At 38.0% G+C, this 22,817-nt stretch overlaps 1 protein-coding gene across 3 annotated transcripts in view; it reads right to left on the minus strand.

The window, feature by feature from the left end:
• ARHGEF26 (Rho guanine nucleotide exchange factor 26) overlaps positions 1-22,817 on the minus strand; it is a 140,098-nt gene that overhangs the window by 91,014 nt on the left and 26,267 nt on the right. For 2 of the 3 annotated variants that reach the window (XM_019960616.2, XM_019960625.2), the window contains 2 exons: positions 19,511-19,567; positions 16,096-16,256 (listed from right to left, as the gene is read on the minus strand). In XM_019960616.2, coding sequence (XP_019816175.1) covers positions 16,096-16,256; positions 19,511-19,567 — 218 coding nt within the window. The remainder of the gene's footprint in view (positions 1-16,095; positions 16,257-19,510; positions 19,568-22,817) is intronic. The other variant, XM_070792875.1, reaches the window with a different exon arrangement.

The following is a 22,817-nucleotide window of genomic DNA, read 5'->3' on the forward strand; positions in this document are numbered from 1 at the left end:
GGTATTAAGTCATACTTAAGAATCATCCTCACAGCTGACTGGCATCACCACCTAATTTATCCTTCAAACTGGGACACCTCTTGAGTGAGAAAAGAGTAATGAATGATTACACCCAACTACTGAAATTAAACTGGGCCATCAAGGATGTGTAGTTATCCTAATAAATTAAAGAGCACTTCTATATACTAGGAACTACTCTAGCTGCTTTTCAAGTATGGACTAATTTAATTTCCACAACAACCCAAAGAGTAGGGACTGCCATCACCTCCACTTTGCACACATGCATACTGAGAAATGACATTAGGAAGCTTGCTCGAGGTCGCACAGGGCAAGTGGAAGAGCCAGGATTGGAACCCAGACGGACTGATGACACTGCTAGTCACCTCCCCAATACTGTCAGTACCACTATGCTTAATGACATTCTAAGAGTCCCAATGTTTACAGTGTTTTAGAATAAACAAGAGTTAATTGTTGTTTTTCACAGTGCTGAGTTATTTCATTCCTGAGAATTTTTTTTTTTCCTCTCACCATCTAACTGAAATTAGTCCTGCCGTACCTCTGGATAGAATGAGCAGAAATAAACCCAGCTAGAGCTAGCAAGCAGCTGGCCACTTAGGTTTTGCACGTGTTGCCTGTTCTTGTTATTTGCGGTAGTTATGGTCTATAAAGTTACTGTGAACACTGAATTAGCAAACACTGAACCATTACTCCTAAGCAGAAATACAGAGATTCCTATAAGCCTCTGATCACAGAAGTTTCATCAACTGATCGATACATAACCTTTGATTTCTTAGCACTACATTCATGCCAACAGCACTGTCAGTTACGCCTGAACAAAGGTTATCTAACACACGTTTTCTCCGTATGATACACTGCAGTCTTCCTGCACTTGGGAACTCGACACAGCGCTTCAGCACTACACGTGAGGGCCATTTTAAACAGCAAAATCACCCACCTCAAAAACCCATAAAAATGCAAAAAATGTGGATTTAAATAGACCACAAGTCTGAATGACTACAAGAGCACAAGCATTGATTTGGCGTTACAAATAAATTTTAGTGGGAGGCAAATGAACAAATATGGATACCACAAATAATAAGTATCAGCTCTTCATGTCCCTCACTCACTAAGGTACCAAGCCTGTGATACAAAAGCAGCACAGAGACTTCAGTTCTAGCCAGCAAATCTGAGTACAAGTCATCAGTCAGACACCCACGACTTGATGGCTGTGGGTAACTTGCTTTAACCTCCCTCCGAGCTGTCTTTCTTCAACTGTTAACTAATCCTGCCCCAAACCTTCTCTTCCTTGGGTCATATAAGAGCGATTTCAGTAGCTTTCAATCTTGAGTTTTATTTTCCATTTCTCATCGTTCTTCACTACCAAGTCTTTACAGAGCTAAGTTCCCATATTTGTCATGTGCTATGGAATTCAGGCTGGGGCTTCCCCAGGGTCTCAAGATGATAAAGAATCTGCCTGCAATGCAGGAGACCTGGGTTTGATCCCTGGGTCAGGAAGATCCTCTGGAGAAGAGAATGGCACCCACTCCAGTATTCTTGGCCTGAAGAATTCCATGGACAGAGGAGCATGGCAGGCTACAGTCCACGGGGTCACAAAGAGTCACACAATTGAATGACTAATACTTTCACTTTCACTTTTTTTTTTCCTTGGAGTCAGGCTAAACAGAGCAACATGGTCCTGCTCTAACTAGCAAATGAAATATGATCTGTAGGTACAGAAGCTTCTCAAAACTTTTCACTTAAACTTCAATGAGAGGGGAAAAAAAGATGCAGAATAGTGTGTATCATCAGTATGCTACATTTTTTAAAAAGGGGGATAGTAAGAACTAATTTGCATTTGCTTGAATTTCCATAAAGAAATGCTGGAAGCTGAAACAAGACATCTAATACATTAATAGGAAGTGAAGGGTTAACAGGGTTGACAGAGAGAGGGAGTGAGCAGGTGTCTCCGAATACAAGTAGGTATCATTTGATATGGTTGTACTTTTACACCATGTCAATATATACCTTATTAAAACCACAATGAAATATCCTTTCCTGTAAAATAATGAGCCAAGAGTTAAAGGTTCCAGGTTCTAGCCTTACCTCTGATTCTAGTTAGCTGTGAGGCCTGAGGTAGTCTGTGAGTCCCAGAATGGGATAGATGGCCTCTAAGCTCCCTCTCTATCCCAAAACTGCACAGAAGTAATCAGTCACAAGACAAAATAAAAGAGTAAACCGAGCTTGTACCAAAGTGTTTACTAAGAGAATAAATTAACAGCAGGTGAGGTCTCTCTTAGCCAAGCTAACATGACTGACATGTTTTACAATTTCTATCTCCTATTTCAAATAAATTATCTGAATTTTTAAAAACAAGATAGTAATCATGAGAAATTTTAACAAAACCAAATGTTACCTAAGGACATGATACAAAAGGAGTTCTTAGTAAAACTGAAGCATAAATGACTTTCCCTTAAGCTAGATTAACTGAAGGTGTCCAAATCTCCCAGATTTGTAAATAATTCAGAAGCAAGGAAACTGAAGAATTATGCACTCTAGCTAGAAGTATGTTCAGTGTTTTGAACCAAGACATAACCCAGACTCTATTATTTTTCAAGTAAAAATCTTCATATTGTAGTTAAATGACCAATTTAATATGCTGTAGAAATGTTTATTAAGTTCCACTCTGTACATCCCAATTGCCCATTCATTAAAGTTACCAGCAAATATAAAATCAATAATAACAAATGACTAGTGTGGGACTTCTACATATACAGACTAGGTTGACTTACATTTGACCTAAAACATCTATTAACAAAGTACAGCATGGGGACGTACAGCATGGGGACTATAGTTAATAACATTTTACTGTATTTTTGATAGCTGCTGAGAATGAAGCTCTTAAACATCTTTATCACAAGAAAAAAATGTTACCACTATGTACAGTGATGGAGCTTAACTAGATTTATTGTGATCACTTCACAATAGTTTATACGAATATCAAATCATTACATTGTACACCTGAAACTAATGTTATATGTCAATTGTATCTAAATTAAAATTAAAATATATTAAAGATCATTAATATATTAAAGACCAGGCTTCCCTGGTGGCTCAGAGGTTAACGCGTCTGCCTGCAATGCAGGAGACCTGGGTTCGATCCCTGGGTCGGGAAGATCCCCTGGAGAAGGAAACGGCAACCCACCCCAGTATCCTTGCTTGGAGAATCCCATGGACGGAGGAGCTTGGTGGGCTACAGGTCGCAAAGAGTCAGACACGACTCAGCGACTTCACTTAAAGACCATTAATCTTAGGAGACTAATATGATGAGGGAGCATAAGGAGAGACAAGTAATTAAGAGTTAGAGAAAAGACCCTTCCCTGGTCCCCCCACTGCAAGGTCTTGCTTTGAGGGGTATCCTGTTCTCAGGTTTCTGTACTATGTGCATCTATCCCACCAGATCACCAGGACAAAGATTTTTGCCTGCCATCTTCACTGTTGTACTTCCAGTGCCTAGCACGTTGTCTGGTACACAGCAGGTCCCCGATAAATGACATTAAAGACAGTTAACTCTAAAATACTTCATTAAAGAATAAAGACGTAATGCTCAATAAAAATCTCATATTCAGAATAATGCCTAGCTCCCCAAGAAAATAAACCCCATAACTCGTGTGGAACCACTCATTTAAAGTTCCTGAATAGAAGAAACTAGGCAGAGGTCACCCTGGCTTACTTTAAGTATAGGAAGAGAAAAAAATGGATATCTACTGTTTGTCTTCATTTAAGACTCTGGCTATTTTAAAGACTGAAAGAAAAGTAAAACATCAGTGCATAATAGTGTGGACAATAGGCTATCATTGTATTTTTTAAATAATTTATCTTTGGCTGTGCTGGGTCTTCACCGCTATATGGGCTTTTCTCTAGTTTCAGCAAGCAGGGGCTACTCTCTAGTTGCGGTGAGTGGGCTTCTCATTGAGGTGGCTTCTCCTGCTCTAGGGTGCGTGGGCTTCAGTAGTTGCGGCACATGGGCTCAGTAGTTGCAGTTCTCAGGCTCTAGAGCTCAGGCTCAACTGTTGTGGCACACAGGCTTAGTTAATCCCCTGTATGTGGGATATTCCCAGTTCAAGGATCGAACCCAGGTCTCCTGCATTGGCAGGTGGATTCTTTACCACTGAGCCACCAGAGAAGCCCTATAACTGTATTTTAGAAATCATACTTATATATGCAGAGAACATCTCTGGAAGCTACATCACAAACCAGCTGTATGGGGGACTTCTCACTGCATACCCTTTGGCAGAATTTGAATTTTTCACCAGGTTATGTATTATTCTGGGCAGTAGTGGGTGGGATGTCTCACCCACTGTCTGTTGGATGAAAGCAGAGCAGCCTCCCCCACAGGAATCAACACCAAGCCAGCCCTTGACGAGGACATACAAGGCTCACGAGGGAAAAGCACACAGAAAATGTCAAACGGACCACAGACGTTCTAGACAAGTCGAACAGGTATCATGTCAAACTTTGCCTACTGCTCAATCCTAGGCTTGTTGAAAGAAACATATCCACTGAGATTATCAAAATGCCACGCCACGTTTCCCCAAATGCGGTCAGTGTTCAATGGTTCCCAGGGGAAGGAAAAGGCAGCCCTGCGTCATCTGTTTTTCATAGCTTGGATGTTCACTCTCAGAAAACTGTTTCCATATATCACCCTCGTATTAGAGGATTATTCACATCTCTACTTCCTCCAGGCTCTCTTTCCCACATTCAAAAGACGCAACGTGTACATTTTTTCATACCGTCCCTGAAAGGCTTTTTACTATAACCAGGCTCTCTAATGGAAGTCAGATTTCTGAGCTTAAGCTGGCATTTGCAAAGTCCACCCTCTGTGAGACCAACCTGCCCAAGTTCATATGCTGTACAGAGAATATACTGTGTAGAAAAAGCACTGATAGGAATAAGTAATTCTCCAGTGTGAGCTGTGATAATAGACTCACAGCAGGCTAGGACCTCAGTGACCTGGTTTTTGATTCTTCAGTTATTCCCATCACCATTAGCTTGCTGCTTATGGAGCAGCTGACATGCAAAGGGATGAAGTGATCTTCCTAAGGATATTAGGAGAATTCCTTATTCAGGCCTCAGGAAAGAGAAACGTGTTCAATAAAGACTCATCTTCAATGTTGGGAATTAAGTTCATGCCAAGAAATTCTGCAATAAAACAAAGGAAGACAAAGTTCCTCCAATTTGAACATCTAAGTTTCCAAATACAGAAGGTCTTCAAGGAGTCCAGAAGAATCTGTTGTATTCAACAGTATGCAGGGGAAGAGTTTATGGAGTCTAAAGAACTATACTTCCCTCGCTAAGTTGGAAATGATACCTCATGAGCAAAAAACAGATTGCTCAGTCTACCTTTCAGAAGTATCAATAAAATAATACTCTGATCTTTAAATGTACTAATAAATCGGTAAAATTCTGATACTCTAAAAAAATTTCATTCTGGTCACAAAAACTGTTCTATGGAAGTAAACTGGATATTAGCCAGGAAGACTAAAAAAGAAAAAGGGATTAAGGGATAAACAAAGGTTAAAACAGAAATGATTTTAACACAAGTGAGCTCCTGGGACAGCAAAAACACAAACAAGGTAAATTCTTAACCCGTATTTAACATGAATTCTCAAGCGACTCAGATGCTCCAAAATTTATACATACAGTAGCTAAATCATATAGGTTTTTAAAAAACCTTCCTCCTAAAGTTTTTTAACTTAATGCCACTTAGTGAAATCCAAGAGAACAAATTCACGGTTTAATCATTTCTGATCTCTTTGGAACTGGACAGATGCAAGGAAAATTGCAATTTGTTGAGAACGACTTTCAAAGATATCCTGGAAAACATCTTATTCCTGGCAGATTTTTCAAAGATATCTGCATGCACACACAAATACATACCTAAGTATCTATATAACTAAGTGTCATGCATCAAATAGACACGCGATAGAAGAAAAGTAGGAGTTACATGGCAGGACAACTTCAGCAGATAAACACAAACACTACTATTGTAGCCTGTTCTGGTTGTTCATATCACTTCTCTGCTAGAAAAGAAATTCCAATGAACTCCCGATATACAGACAGTTTTCTCGCTACAAAGGGACTTTTGTTTGAATCCCCCACAAGTGACAAGGTCAATCTTAACCAATCTTGACATTTCTATGGAACCTTTCCACCAAATTTTTTTCCAAGTTCAAATCATTTCCTGAAACCTATTTGAAATCCAAAGAAAACACTTCATAGATAAAGTATAGGGTAAATTCTTTAACAAATGCCATTCATGACACACATTTTCCTCAGTATTTTTCTACAAATATACTTGCAAAATCTAAAATCACAAGGCTTGATTGTGATTTAATCCACATCCTTAAAAAGTTAGACTCAGAGTATGGTAATAATACACTGAATTAATATTTAAAACTGTGTTCACCTGTATTCCTAGCATATGGAAAGTGATTTCAGAATTTTTTTAATAAAACCATATTTTCACAGCTTTTACACAAGTTGACATTTTCAAAAGTTAAAACATTTTACCATGGGGTTTCTCTGTATTTACATAACTAACTAAGGGATAAAGAATTCTTTCATTTAAGTCCTAAGAAAGACTTGCAAACTCATTTTTTATGAAAGTTTATTTTGGAAACATTAGTTTTTCAAAGAAGCAGAAAAGTATAATCTGAATTCAGACAGCATTTCCCAAATAAGCATTTTCTTTTCTTCCTTGGAGTTTACTATAAGCAACTTGGATATCTTTTTAATTTTACTGTACTGTTGAATGTTGGGGCATCTGATGAGATAGCAACTATGTAGGGCACTTCTGTAATCAACTGGCTTATTTCTAGAGAATACTGCAACATTTCAACCATGGAGAAGCATTCAGATACTGCTTATGATAAAGATACTGGAAAATACCCCTCACTTAGAGAACACTATCCACAGGGAAATGACAAGCCAATGATGTCTATGACATGCCTCGGAGCTGTGTCAGACAACTGGATGCTCTTTGCTTTTAAGGTATCCACATTCTAAGGGGTCAAAGACATTCAAGTTGAAAATGCGTCTCATCACTCTCCACGACTAGCTTCATGGGTGATATATATCAAAAAGAGCAAATCCTAATATTTTTCCAGATAAGTAATCCTTAGCAGAAGCCCAAAGTGAAATTTAGTTCTTTGGGCTGAAACCTTAAACATACTTAGAATACATGTAATTTTGCAAACATGGTCTAGGAGAATGCATTCTAAAGAAAGAAAAAACTCACTATGAGTTTCAATTTCATTTAAGTAAATTATCTTAAGTTTTCATAAAAGTAATTGGGGTCTCAGTCTCCTCACCTGCAAAAGGGAAATGATGGTGCATCACAGGACACTCTAAAGGATTAAATCAGATAAAACAAGAATTGTTGGAAAAACACACAATTGATGCCCAGAGGCTGAAGAGTAATGCACAGCAATTAGAGGCAAGATCCCACAATAAACAAGCAATCAGAAAGCTTGAAAGAGCTTGCTTTTGAAACATAATTCATCAACCATCTTCCTTGTTCTTAAATCAAGTGCTAGATTTAACTTGGCTAAATCACAAAGTTTACATTAAAATCTTTTCCATCAGCCAGAAAAACTGTGTGGTCCTGTGCTTGTTTAACTTACAACTGGCAAAGTCAAAAATCCATTTAATGGTTCAAAATCCACAGTTGCAAATGCAGTGCAGATGAAATACAGCAACTAAAATCCAGCCATTGTTTCTTTTTCCACAAAGTTCTACCCTAGTTTAAGATTGATAACTGCTAGTGACTAAGCTTGGTAACACTTTCGTCTGTCCCAACCAGGATCGTTAGCCAAGTTTAAATCTCCATGTGACAACTCAGAATCCACAGACTCTTGGAGCTTGCAAAAGCAATGCAAAAAGGCAAAAAAGTACATAATGGCCCAAATGTCTGCAAAAAATAACCAGGAGAACAGCCTGGTTGGCAGCTGGAGCATGTCAGGGCCTGTTTTGAAGCCCTGGTCCAAAGAATGTACTACACACAAGCAAACACCAGTCTGAAAAGAAGCAAATAGCTCAGCTTTAATCCTAAGTCATGATTAATACACTTTATGATTAGGGAAGAATCCATTTATTTTGAAATCATTCAACGTCAAAATAAAGATGATCACTACATGTTGCAAAGCTCGCCACAACCGTCTTGAATTATAAACATGCACACCATTGCCCAAGAGTCTTTACAAAACAAGACCTGTTCTTTAACCTAGTCCTAGACCAATGCCATCAGAGGCTAATACAGACAGGACGTACGATATATACCAAAGTCAATAAATACAAAATCTAGAGATAGTTCAGATTACCAGATTAGATGATCAAAATGACAATAACAATATCAACAAAACCATTGCTATTTGAGAGCTTACCAAGTATTGAACTAACCCCTCTACATGTATTATCTCATTTAATTCTATACCAACCCAAGGAGGTTAGATATACTATTATCCCCACTAGACATCAGGAAACACTTAAGATTTAGAGTTAATAAGTACTTGCCTAACATATTACTGAAATGGCTATATATATATATATATATATATATATATATATATAAATTTGTATTTTTTTTTTACATCTTGGCTATACCACAAGACATATAGGATCTTAGTTCCCCAGGGATTGAATCCATACCCTCTGCAGTGGAAGCCAGGAGTCTTAATTGCTGGACTGCCAGTGAAGTCCCAAAATGGATATATACTTTAAAGTTTGAGGCTTTATTTGTGCTGTACACCTACAAAGCTTAATAATAATAACAAGTTTGAATATAAACATTCTAGTTGAAAATTATAAAATATTACTTAACTTGAATTAATGCCAGTCACCATTTGACAAGAATAGGGTGAAGGTAGCACGTATGTCTTGTTGCCAGGGTTCCAAAAGGAGAGTTAGGGCAGAAGCCTTCAGGTGTCAATAATCAGTATATCCTTGTTTCCTGTACGCTGGCCACTTCCTCACCTGGAGCTGGGTCTCCTGAATCTCTTGATCCAGTGTTCATCTATTTCGCCCCACTGCTGGGTTGAAGTGAGGTATCCTCCAGTGGTGTGGAGACAAAAAGGGAATCTGGGCTCTGACTACAGCTCAAATAGGCTGTGACGAAAACTCCTGTTTATAGTCACACCTTTACTCCAACTTCATCAATTCCTGCACCTTCCAGAGGTGCTGGGTTTAAATCTGGTTCCTTCTTGGCTTTCTTCACTCCCAATTTAAACTTTCTCAGATTACCTGAAGTAATCACTGCGAGTCTTTATGCTTTTTTTAGGTTTCAAAATATCATTCATTGCTGATATCTCTTTCTTGGTTTTGTTTAATTTTCTAAAAGCTTTTGTGCCTTTGTGCATTGACTATCCCATCATTTTTAATGGGATATCAGAAGGGAATAAACGTTAGAGCACATGGCTACTCAGTCATCTGCCTTCCATTAACTTTTACAGAGACTTTAGATACCCTCCCTGCTTTTCTTCAGTCTTAACTAAAAGGACTGGATCTACTAATAAAATATTTGGGGGCTCCCTGCCAGTCAAGTGGTTAAAACTCCATGCGTCCACTGCAGGGGGGCTCAATTCCTGTTTGAAGAACTAAGATCTTACACGCCGTTCAACATGCAAAAAACAATTAAATTTAAAAAATAAATATTTGTTGTCTTTATGCCTCTACTTGAAATGATACTTAAATAATGACTATTTATTACTTCAGACACTGGTTATTAGTAAAAGCTGAATAATGGGGACTAAAATACCCACATTATTGTAGAGTTCTTGAGGTGAATTTCAAATTAATTTCTTTGTTGATTCATCTCAGAATAGAGAAAAAGTCATCATATAAGTAACTTCTGAATGTCACTGTCTCAAATGTCAGCTAAAGATGTTTGGTTTTAGAAAGAACAGTTTTTCTGTTACATCTGTGAAATCGGGCAATTGCTTTAGATACCAAAAAGCTTTGTAAAGTTGGTACCAAATAAAGTTGGTAAACTTATACTGGATATTGTGGAAGCAAAGAACATTTGCTAATGAAAAACAATGGCAATAGCCATTACTTCAGGGCAAAACTTAAACAGGTTCTACAACGTAAGGAATTCCATACTCTCTGGCCAAGTTAAACTTAATATATTTTTCTTTTAAAATTTAGTTTTATGAACTAGTCAGGAAAGACGAAATGCTAGTATTAATACTACAAAACTTTTGATAGTTTACTATCGATGTCTTCAAGCTGACAATTCTAATTACCAAATAGAGAAAACACTGCACAATATAGATACATTGTGCTGTTACTCGAGTAAAATGTCATTTTCTGTGTAATATAGTCATTTTATAAAATAATATTGAAACGTGCATTTAACAGTATCCAGGGTTCCATGATATTTTAATTTTAATATAATCTGATTAAAATTAGATAAAAGAATCTTCTGGAGAAGCAAGTTCTGGGCGAGTCCCATTTTGTCTGTTTACTATTACCGTAATTTACTTCTCCACACAAAGCAGAAACTGGAGAATCTGGCATTAGCTGCTCATTATATGTTGGGAACAAATTCAGTTCCTCAGGACACAAAAGCACATTGATGGATATTTTTATTCTACTCGGCAGAAATTGAAGACAGCATAGTTTTAGCTTTCAATTACTTCCCAAAGAAATACCAATGTTTTAACTTTGTAATGAGAACAAGAAAAACAGCATGTCCCAAAGTTCTTTAGCAGCATAATTTTATAGGTTACAAATAATAGTATATACTATTATTGAAAAATGTAAAAGAAATAGCATAATCTAGACATTTAGAATGAAAACTCAGAATTAAGATTGAAAACATATTGTGTTATAAAAAATCAAAGAGAGTTTCATCTAGTCTTCATTTTGCAGAAAACTTTTTAATACAGAAGACCTTACTTAGACCTTAACCCCATAGCAGTGGGGTTAATAATTTAGCCTTACACAAAAGGCAATTTCCTTTTCTGACAGTATCAGTCCTTTACCATCAGTAGAGCTTAAACTTAAAAACAAGTGGAATTAAGATCATATTCTGTCCCAAATTCATGTAAATTAATCATACTTGGTCTTTTTCTATTAATGTGACATCTAGCTATAAATTACTGTAAATAAACAGATATGTGAAAGCAGAACCCCACCCCCCAAAAAAAATCAAAACAGTTGAAAGTGTTAGTTGATCAGTCGTGTCCAACTCTGCAATCCCATGGACTGCAGCCTGCCAGAATTCCTGTCCATGGAATTCTCCAGGCAAGAATACTGGAGAGGGTTGCCATTTCCTTCTCCAGAGGATAAGGATGTATACAAACAGACGAAGTATGTACTATATGTGATGTTTTATAATGAATTAAGCATTCATTCCTAAACAAAAGATATCTAGTACTACATTTTTTTCATGGGATGTTTAGGGTTTTAGGACATCTTTGGGCCTCAAAAGACAGAGAGCCATGAACCCAGGGCGATTTCCTGCATCTAAGTCAGAGGGAAATGGGCACAGTCACAGGGGGAAGGAAGTAGATCCACAGCTGGGAGGTCAAAGACTCTGCCTTAACACTGGGACAGGATTTAGCTCTTAATCATCCCAAGAAAAAGAAAAAAGCCACACTCTTTGTAGGAGGGGTCAAATACAAGACCAGTGGGGTTCCAACTGCCTCCCCGTGTATGCTTTTAAAGAAGGTTACAAAGCTAACAGCTGCCTGGCCTTTGGCACTGACACAGGGGGTGACAGGTAGGCATTAAAGAGAAGGGCAATTCTCCACAGTCAAGGGGTTTGAGAAAGGTCCATGCAGTGCTTCTTACCCTATCTGCTTCAATTTTGCCCCACCCTCCAGGTTCCTTAAATGTTTCTGTGCCAAAATTCTGACCATGGCTTTCCTTTTCTCTATCCATGCTTCTCAAGGAGGACACAACTAGCATTTGGGTGGGACAATTCACGCTTGTCTGGGGGCAGTCCTACTAACATATCTGGCAGTTTCAGCCCCCATCTACCGATGCTAGTACAGTCCCAAGGTCACTGGAGCAAGCAAAAATACATTCTGAATGCCCCAAGGAGGCAAACACAACGAGCACCACCAGTTCAAAACCAATGCTACAAGCTCTAGTATCTCCTTCAAACCCACAGTGCCAAGAACGTACACGACTCAAATCTACATCTTGTGTCAAGATTTTCCTGGATTTCTAAACTCTTTCTCCTTTCAACTAGACATCTTCCCCTCATGCTCCACAGTTATTTTGCACTTGCCCCAAATTGAATTCCCTTATCTCCCTCAATAAGCCTCAACCTGCTTTTCTTACACCCTGGCTAATAAAACCATCATTCAAGGTCAACGAGGCAGAAACTGGGAGGCAAACAAAACTCTTCCTTTTTCTCGACAAGTCCTCAGAATTGTAAGTTCTAAATATCCCTCAAGTCCTTTCTCTTAGGACTGCTATCAGATTCCCATCATCTCTGGCTGTGTTTAGCAATGGGCCCAAATTTTTCACCATCTTCACCTCCTCTCTAATGTAAACACTGTACTACTATCATCTCCCAGGCCACCAGTTCACTTCCCAACTTAATTGCTCATTGTGCCCACCCAGCCTTCAGGAAACAGAAAAAGATCCTCAGCAGGAACACAAAAGCCTTCACCACCTCGTCTCATCTTCGCCTCTGATTCTCACCAGGGGCTCTAGGCGCACAAACTTTAGCTTGACCTAAATCTGCCCAACTGGGGGAAGCACCCTAGTCTAGGATGCCTCTGCACACACACTGGGGAAGCTTCACTGGCAACCACTGACCAGTGAGAACCAAGAGCCACAGGGCAGATGCTTCCTAGCCGAAATGCTCTAGAACCCAGGCATCTGGCAGAATAAGAGGCTCCACATGTATTGACTGAAATGAACAATTCTTTATATAGAAAATTCAGTAGGAATATCCACTGACAAATGCATACACCCAGAATCAGAATGGTCTTGTCTGTTTTCATATAATGTCATCTTACACAGAAAGGCTTCTTGGTGACACTTACTGGCAAACAGTGAAGAACTCAAGGAATTTATAAGGAGGACCAGACATCACACTATTGAGTCAAATGCTGAGTATGCAGTGAGCTCAGTCTCCACTAAATATCCCATCACCTACAGCGACAATTTTTCATCAGGTAAAAGTAAAGCAATGAAGACAGTCTTGATTATGCCACACTTAATAATGCCACACAATCAGTAATCAGTTTAGACATTGTTCATTAGTTTAGTCAAGGAAAAAAATGAAAATTTTATGATTTCTTAAGACTGGAAACTCTTTCATGGGTAGCACACTGAGAGTCACTCTTGGAGCCCAAACGCTGAAAATTCAACAAGCAGGCATTACATAATTACATAGGTTTTGTAAATCTTCTGAGCACTTTGAATTTTAAAAAGGCCATATTTAAGCCTTCCCTGGTGGGTCCAGTGGCTACAATTCTGCATTCCCAATGCAGGGGGCCCACGTTCAATCCCTGGTCAGGGAACAAGAGTTCACATGCTGCAACTAAAGATCCCGAACGCCACAACTAAGACTCAGCACAGGTGAAGTTGCTCAGTCATGTTTGACTCCTTGCAATCCCATGGACTGTAGCCTACCAGGCTCCTCCGTCCATGGAATTTTCCGGCAAGAGTACTGGAGTGGGTTGCCATTTCCTCCTCCAGGGGATCTTCTCGAACCAGGGATCAAAACCAGGTCTCCCACATTGCCGGCATATGCTTTACCATCTGAGCGATCAGGGACTCAGCACAGCCAGATAAAAAAATTAAAATAAAATTAAAAAAAAACACTGTATCTAAAATGAGTGTTTCAAACTTAAACTTTTGTAATGTAAGTTATTATGATACAGACATAGGATTACCATGTAGAAGCTAATCATTCTTAGTTGAAATATAACAAGAGATTAAATTACACAGGTAGGCATCTCTCCAAACTAAAACACTGCATTTCAAATAAAAACAGAAAAAAAAAAAAAATGTAAAGGATAACGATGTTTCTTTTTTATCATTTAATGGAGGTTGAGATGTTTTTGTTTTAAAAATTAAAAATAGACAAAAAATGTCCAGAATAGCCTCTTAATTATAAGTTACTATCAAAATGAAAACATTTAGATAAAATCGTAAGAGATTTAAATTTTGTCAGGGAAATTAAAATAATAAAATGTTCATCTATAATTGAAATGAAATGACTTATTTCAGGGTTAACCAATTATGCTTTTTTTTTTTAATCTCCATTTTATAGCTAAGTTGGAGAGGTTCAGAAACCTTCTCAAGCCTAACCTACTACCTGCTGGGGACCAGGCTCTTTCTAAATCACGCTCTGATACATGAGCAGTGTGATCAAGGACCCAGAACATCCTCTGTTCAAGAACTTGCTGTTACTCAACAATCAGAATTGACTAGCAGCTTTCTCGAGAGCCATTGATAGGCTGTGAGAAGTGGACTCATGGCCACACAATTCAAAGAACAGTTCCAAAGAGGAGTAAAAATGTGCACCATGATTTTCAGAAAATAAATTCTAATTAAAATCATAACTTACATGTTATAGTTATCAAAACAGTAATAATTCTGTGTAGCAATATAACTAATATAGAGATTTATTGTCATAGTTAAACCAAAGTACAAGTTAAAATGAAAGAGACTCTTTGAAATCTGAACACCTGTTGAACCAGGACACACCATCTAAGGCTCTCCTTTTGTTCTCTTCACTAAAAGGAGAACGATTTTTCATTTCTCTTAACAAAATGGGCGTTCTCTTAACAAGAATGGTGCCCCCCAAAAAGCAATGGGCTGAACACAAGCAACGACTCAGGTTCTAAAGAGGACTTTTCAAGCTGCAGCACATGTCACCACCTGCACACCACAGGCCTTTCTTCTCTAAGGTTCAACGGGTCCTCTGAACATGAATTTTTAAGTATCCGTGTCAGACACAAGATTGCCAAGATCTTTTCTTGTGGCAGAATCTGGCTTCAGAAGTTGTGTAACTAGCATAAAATACTAGGAGCACTCACTGATCTGACCATGAATCCCATCTCTGCAGTAGCCCAAACTCACACACTAACCTGTTCATCACAGAATGTTCAATCTTGTAATTCCAAAGGAAAATCTATTATACCTGCACACAGAGATGGAGCCAGGAACACCTTCGCATTACCATCACTGCCTACCTGGCTCTGTCCTAAAGTGACAAATGAACAACGTCCAGATTCACCAAGGATATTCACGCCCTTGTGGCAGGTCCAGCCTTTGTGGGCCCTGAAGCCTATACAATTCGGAGGCCCTCTAAGAAGAAATCAGGCACTATAGCAAATATTTAAAAGATGCCCTTGCAAAGTAAGCAGACTTAAAGCTTAAGCTTCACAAGTTGAACGATAAACCTACCTTTGACTCAAATAAAAAACTGCCAATATTCAAGCCATTTTGACCACCCAAAACAGCAACTTTGCACAGCTCAATTTAGTGCACTGCTGCACAAGGCTCCAGTAGAACCATGTAGCTCCTCAGGGCAGAAGAGTTCACAACTGAGGTACAAACTGAGCTTCCTGCCCTCATTAAAAATGTAACAATAATGAAAGCTCTTCTAACAGTGCTTATGGAAAGTAAAACAAGGAAAACCTACAGAAATCATTATGGACACTATGACTGCACTTTAAAAATAATATATACATATCTTAACAAAGCAAGAGTGTGAAAATGTAAACAAATAATTTTTGTATTTAAATGTTATGATCGTGAGTTACTTTTTTCTTTTCCAACTAAATGTTGTTATATTACTGGCATAATTAAAAAGGGAAAATAAAAGGGATAAAGTAGGGAGAAAAACAAGGAATATGGAGACCTCAGATACAAACGTCTGCTGTGTCGATTTACTATACACTCAGCATCTATTTACACATCAGCAACTTGAAACAGACCTTAAAATTTACTTCAAGGGACAAAGATAAAAGCCAATTGAACAAATGAGAGGCTTCACACCTCTCCTTTTTAGAGAACCCAGATGTTTGTTAGTAAGGAGTATCTAAAGGCAAATGAAAGTGAACTTACTTTTTGCTTGCCTCACAGACATCTGTAATATTGGAGAAAAGATGGTGACTCTCGGTTTTGGTCATTGTATCACTCAGTGCTTTAGAATTTTTAAACATTCGTATCAAGATCTCCAAACTGAGTAAATATGAATGTTCAGAGGATATGACTTCAAAAATAGCCTGAAGAGGAGGAAGAAGAAATGAACTGTTAATTCTTTCAATTAAAGAATTTAAATCGAGCTCTCATAATTCTGCTGTAGGAATAACAGTATTTTTAAAAATGCAAAACTGTAAGTATTAAAAAAAAAAAAGTACATTACCAAACTACTGTCTTTATACAAGGCACATATATATACCCAAATTTTGAGAAGCACAGTCACTGCCTAGAGTGTAAATAGGAAAATATGAAAGCACTTGGCATCCTGAGGTCATGTTTTGCCAGAGGGCAGAATCTCCGGGAGGAAGCTAGGGCAGGTCGTAAAACCTCAGGGTGACATTCATTAACCTTTGGGGTCATCTCCTCCAGCCCTGATTTCAAAGCAAGCTGTTCTGGGACAGTGAAGATTTATGGACCTCCCTTGGGATTCAGAGACAATTTCTCACAAATCCATTTCTTCCCTCCCCTGTGGGTCCTTTCTCTCCCTGTGTTTTAATTCAACTAATTTGTAGTTAATATGAGCAAATATTCTGGGTGTATTAAAGAGCATGACTGGACCTACCCTCAAAAGGTTCTTATCAGCCACAGGAATTCTTTTATATAAACTCATACAATCGAAAGTAATTCTGTCCAATAAGCCACTCTTTCTGCCCTCTTCAGTGTCTCAAGAAGGAGTGAAGGACCCTCAGCAGAAACTCTTGGTGTCAGGCATACAGTGGTGGTTCACCTGATAGGCCTTCATTAACGATGAAAAGCTAACCCACATATGTGGAGAGATACCAACGCCCTGTGTAAGGAATTCATCTCGGGCCTTAACAAAATCAGATTCTCCTAGAATGGCCAGGCAGAGAGAATTCCTCCTCAGGGAGGGGTGAACATCCTTGCAATTCCCATCCTTCCTGGAGATCTTCCCTAATAACAGAGCCATCATCACCTTGGCCTCCAGGGCTCCTCCCCTTAGGGCTTGGCCCAGAGGGACCCAGAAGAGTCTCCTTATAAGAACTAATGCTCCAGCTGAGGTCAGGTGGGAGCAGGCAGGTGGATGCCCCGCTGCTGGTGGGTGGGCCATACTCTGTAAATCTGTAAATACTCTGTAACTGTAAATCAGGTTAGTGGTGCTAATCTCATTGTCCACCTCTATTCTTAGCATCCATAATCATTTAGGTAAGTCTTACTTCAACCTGCTGATCTAACATTGGTTGTGTTCCAGGGACTTTAAGTGATATAACCATCCAATGATTATGTCATTAGATGTAAAGACAAGGATGTTAATAAGAGTTTCATTTAACTTGTATCTTGTGTGATTCTACTCAATTAATAAAATTATCCCCAGGAAATGTAATACAGACTAAAGAAAGTTCACTCTTCCTGACCAAAAATAATGGATTTCAGGTTGTTGATGGATATGGTGCCTTGGAATGATTAAAAACATTTCAAAGTAGGGGCTTTTGTAATCAAATCCAAAATGTGAAGATTCAAACAAAATGATATGATAAACTATACAGAATCGATCACAGGAAAACATGAGTATGTGGTAGTTTAATATACTACATTTAATGTAATAATTTAAAACATCCTGCAATAGAAACATCAACTACTTAAAGGCAAATCACATTAGATCTGTTAAATATCAGTATAAGAACAGAAATAAATCATAATTAGATTTGCTGCTATCATTACATTTTTATATCACAAATCTGAATAAATATTCTCAAAATGTAGGGGAAATGGAATAGATCTAAAAGAAAAGAAATATTCTAATGGGATCAGGACCCTGGAGAAGCTCTTGAGCTGTTTATGTCACAATGTTAACAGTAAAAAAAAAAAAAAAATACCGCCTACCGTCCATCATTAAGAGAACATATTTTCTTTAGAAGTATTTATAGAATGGAATACTATATAGTAGTTTGAATAAATGACCTAGGTTAATATGTCTTTACATGGATAAATCTCAAAAACAATGTTAAATGTAAAAAGCAGTCAACCAAAACATACGTTCAGAATCATATCATCTACCTACATCTTAACAGGCACACACAAACATATGTACATAAATAGATGTAATACATGAACAGATGGATACACATAGATCCATAATTATAGTTGTCTCTAGGGAGGAGAGGAAAGGAATGAAAGGAGGAGAATGTAAGACTTCTATTTTATTGAGAGTCATATTTTCTTTAGAAAAATTAGAAAAATTATAAATGTAATACTTTTTAAAATTCTCTGTGATGTATACAGCAATGTTATACACTATTCTGATTTTTTTTTAATAGTCCTATAATTCACCCTTATATTTTTGTGTTATTGCAAGCCAATGAAATAAGAAAGGGGTACTTCATATCCTCTATGGAACTTATTTATACGCATATATATGGCTAAGCTTATTTATCTCCAAACTCATATGCATAAGACAGAAAGAAAGTGCTTTGAGAACTTCAAAATATTATTACAATGAGCAATTTTCTTAAGCTGCATTTACTAAATTTCAAGTTATGAAACTATTGCTATCTGTTCTATTTTTTATTAAGCAAATGTGTTTTGGTATAATTTTAGATTTCTAGAAATCTTGCAAAGAGGGTTCAGAGTTTTTCCACTATCGTCCTTTTTCAGTTCCAGAATCTAATCAATGTCTTTTCCGTTTTTCAACATATTTCTTCCAATGTAAATATTATACCTGGACTAGGTGCTTTGTTAAGTTAAAATGACATTTTGTTTTTAGTTTTTCTTTGCTTAATTGCTCAGTCATGTCCAACTTTTTGCAATCCCATAGACTGCAGGGTCCTCTGTTCATGGGACTCTCTAGGAAAGAATACTGGAGTGGGGAGCCATTCCCTTCTCCAGGGGATCTTCCTGACCCAGCAATTGAACCTGGGTCTCCTGCATTGCAGGCAGATTCTTTACAGTCTGAACCACCAGGGACTAGGTGCTTTGTTAAATTAAAATGACACTGGGATATTTTAAATTTTCTTTTCTGGGAGCTTACATGTAATTTTATTTGACAATAATCACATAACCTTTTTGTAAAAAAAAGAAAAGAAAATGCATACGCTGTCAGAGGAAAATGCTCAACAAAACAGGTACCCCTGAGAATCCTAAAGAATCTGCTTGGTAGAAAATATACCTTTTGGAACTTCCCTGGTGGTCCAGTAAGACTCTGTGCTCCCAATTCAGGGGACCCGGGTTCAGTTCCTGGTTAGGGGACTTGATCCCACAAGCTGCAACTAAGATCCAGCACAGCCAAATAAATTAATTAAATTTCAAAAAAAAAAAATACCTCTTGTCGCTTTCTTTCCTCCTGGCTAACTGTTTGAGATAATCCATTTCTTTTCACCTAGAGCAAAAAGCAAAATAAAGTTGAGCTCATTTACTTTCATAAACAACTTATTTATTATGTAAGGCATAATTTTATGCCCTTCAAATATGAATTAACTGCAAAATGCTGAATTCAGTACATAATAATTTTGAGTCTCATATCCCTCAGATGACATTTAATCACATTAATAAATTAGCATAGTACAACATTAAAGGAATTAAAAGTGTCTAGAACACTACCCAATGGGTTTGAGTTAATTTGTTCTGGTCTTAGTTCTGGCTATTCCTAAAGTACTTATGGAATTAATCTCCCAATTCATAAGAAGTCCCTGATAATAAAAGAAAGGAAGCCACTGCCTAAGTTTACTGCTTAGAAATGCTGGTCAGTGATATAGTGTCCTTATTACATTGACAGTGTAATTTTAAAACTATGTGAACCCTCTGTGAAAACAGAGACTCAACGGAACACCAATGCTCTTTATAAAAACCCAATCAAACAAGAAAACACAGTCCTCTTGGCCCAATTTCAACAGGTTTTGGGGCGTATTTAATTTTGACAAATAAGGATGTTAATCTGATATTCTTTGATGAAGCAAGAGTACCTGCAAGAGCCAAGAATGCCAGTACCATACCTGGAATAATGCAGTTGTGTCCCTCGTTGAATTCCGAAGTCCTTATCTCAACTGTTATACATTTCTACTTGATTGCTGCAGTTCCTACCAAAATTCAGTCTCTAACTCAGAACAGAGGTTGAATTATGAACCCCATGAAGGCAGGACCTGGAGTCTGTTCTAATATACCTGGCCCTGAGTCCAGCACGTGAAAGATATTCATGTTTTTCAGTTAAAGTTTAATTAACGAAAAGTAAGGCATGTACACAATACCAACCAATTAGATCTTGCACTTAACAGAAGAGCAGCAAAAAAGGAGAATGTCCTCCCCTTGTGTGAAAAAGCAATAGCAATAAAATGCAACAGAGGTCTTCAAACGTTTTGCTATCTACTTCCTAAAAAAACTAAAAAACCATGTTTCCTTAGACCCATTTTATGTTGACATTTCAAATTTTCATCCAAAATTTAAAGAATCTTAAAGACATATCTTCCACTTGATTGTAAATCTAGATATTTTAACCATGTGCTATCATATTCTTTTAAATGGGTCGCCAAGAGTCAGACACGACTAAGCGACTTCACTTTCACTTTTCACTTTGATGCATTGGAGAGGGAAATGGCAACCCACTGCAGTATTCTTTTTTTTTTTTTTTTCTCCAATTTTATTTTATTTTTAAACTTTACATAATTGTATTAGTTTTGCCAAATATCAAAATGAATCCGCCACAGGTATACATGTGTTCCCCATCCCGAACCCTCCTCCCTCCTCCCTCCCCATACCATCCCTCTGGGCCGTCCCAGTGCACCAGCCCCAAGCATCCAGCATCATGCATCGAACCTGGACTGGCAACTCGTTTCCCACATGATACTTTACATGTTTCATTGCCATTCTCCCAAATCTTCCCACCCTCTCCCTCTCCCACAGAATCCATAAGACCGTTCTATACATCAGTGTCTCTTTTGCTGTCTCGTACACCGGGTTATTGTTACCATCTTTCTAAATTCCATATATATGCGTTAGTATACTGTATTTATGTTTTTCCTTCTGGCTTACTTCACTCTGTATAATAGGCTCCAGTTTCATCCACCTCATTAGAACTGATTCAAATGTATTCTTTTTAATGGCTGAGTAATACTCCATTGTGTATATGTACCACAGCTTTCTTATCCATTCATCTGCTGATGGACATCTAGGTTGCTTCCATGTCTTGGCTATTATAAACAGTGCTGCGATGAACATTGGGGTACACGTGTCTCTTTCCTGCCTGGAGAATCCCAGGGACGGTGGAGCCTGAGACCCCATAGGCTGTCGTCTATGGGGTCGCACAGAGTCGGACACGACTGAAGCGACCGCAGCAGCAGCAGCAGCAGTGGAATATAAAAACCATGATGACAATATCCACCATCAACCATTTAAAACATATGGAGATTTTACATTATTCTTCTTTCTCCTTGAAAACCCATTTCTATGTCAATTTTCCCTCCAAATTTCCTGATGTAATTCTGTGTCAGAGCATTTAATTAGTCACTTTAGCATATTTAGGGCATAGGTTTTTACATTTAATTTTCTAAAATTTCTTGTGATCAATGAGCTTTAAGTATAAAGACTCTTCTGGATTGTATAATCACTACAAACACCATTAATAATCCATAATCAAAATGATGCAATTATTTCCAATTTCAATGCATTAAGCACTAAAAGTAAAATTTTACTAAGAATGCAAGTCTGAGTGAGACAGGGATAGGGGTGTATGGTGGCTTCATTAAAGGAGGTTTTGCTGAAACCAATATTTCAAATTGACCCCATTTTATTTTGTGCTGTGATTTAACATGCTGACACAGGGCATCAAACACCAAAGTAAGATTTGAGATGGGCTTTCTTTAGAAAAATGGCAAAATGGGTAACTGAGAAAACTGGAATTTGGACAACAAAATCTGGTGTAACACTTTAACTGCAGATACACTCTCAGTTTTACAGAAAAGAATGCCTAGGAATTGAGGATCTGGAAAATGGTCCCCTTAAAACTATTCCTGCCCACCTCGCCTGGTCTTGCTGAATGCAGGTGTGTGATGTGTACCGCAGTATGAAGACCGCTGGCATACAGTTCTTTACATGGTGGGGTCAGGGAAATAAAGACAACTATATGTTACTGCCTTCAATCTGGTTGTTAGAAAAGATTATAGAGAGTAGTACGTTAGAGTAGAAAGAGTCCTAAGTCAATAGTAAAATCAACAATCATTTACTGACTGCCAGGAAATACGCCAAGTATTTTATATCCCTGTGATCACTGAATCCTCAGAAAAACTCTAAAAAGCCAATACTATTCTTATGCCCATTTCCCAGACAGTAATAACAACGAAGACTTAGGATTCCAGATCACATAGCTAACAGATAAGAAGGCCAGGATCCTCATCCAGGTGTACCAACTCAAGGGCTCCCGCTCTTAATCATGATTTTATCAGGGATAGGGGACCCCCAGTTTTCCATGAAGGCACCTTACTTCTAAGGTTGGGTGACTGTCACTAATGATGATCCCTTCTAATGCCAGGTCTGCACCAAGTCTCCATATGTTTGTTGTCATTGCACATATCACGGAATGTTCTCAGCCGTATCTACCATGCTGATACTGGGTCAGCCTGTCAGCAAGAATTCACGGT

The sequence above is a fragment of the Bos indicus genome, chromosome 1 (genome assembly GCF_029378745.1).
Source record: "Bos indicus isolate NIAB-ARS_2022 breed Sahiwal x Tharparkar chromosome 1, NIAB-ARS_B.indTharparkar_mat_pri_1.0, whole genome shotgun sequence".
NCBI classification, from domain to species: domain Eukaryota; kingdom Metazoa; phylum Chordata; class Mammalia; order Artiodactyla; family Bovidae; genus Bos; species Bos indicus.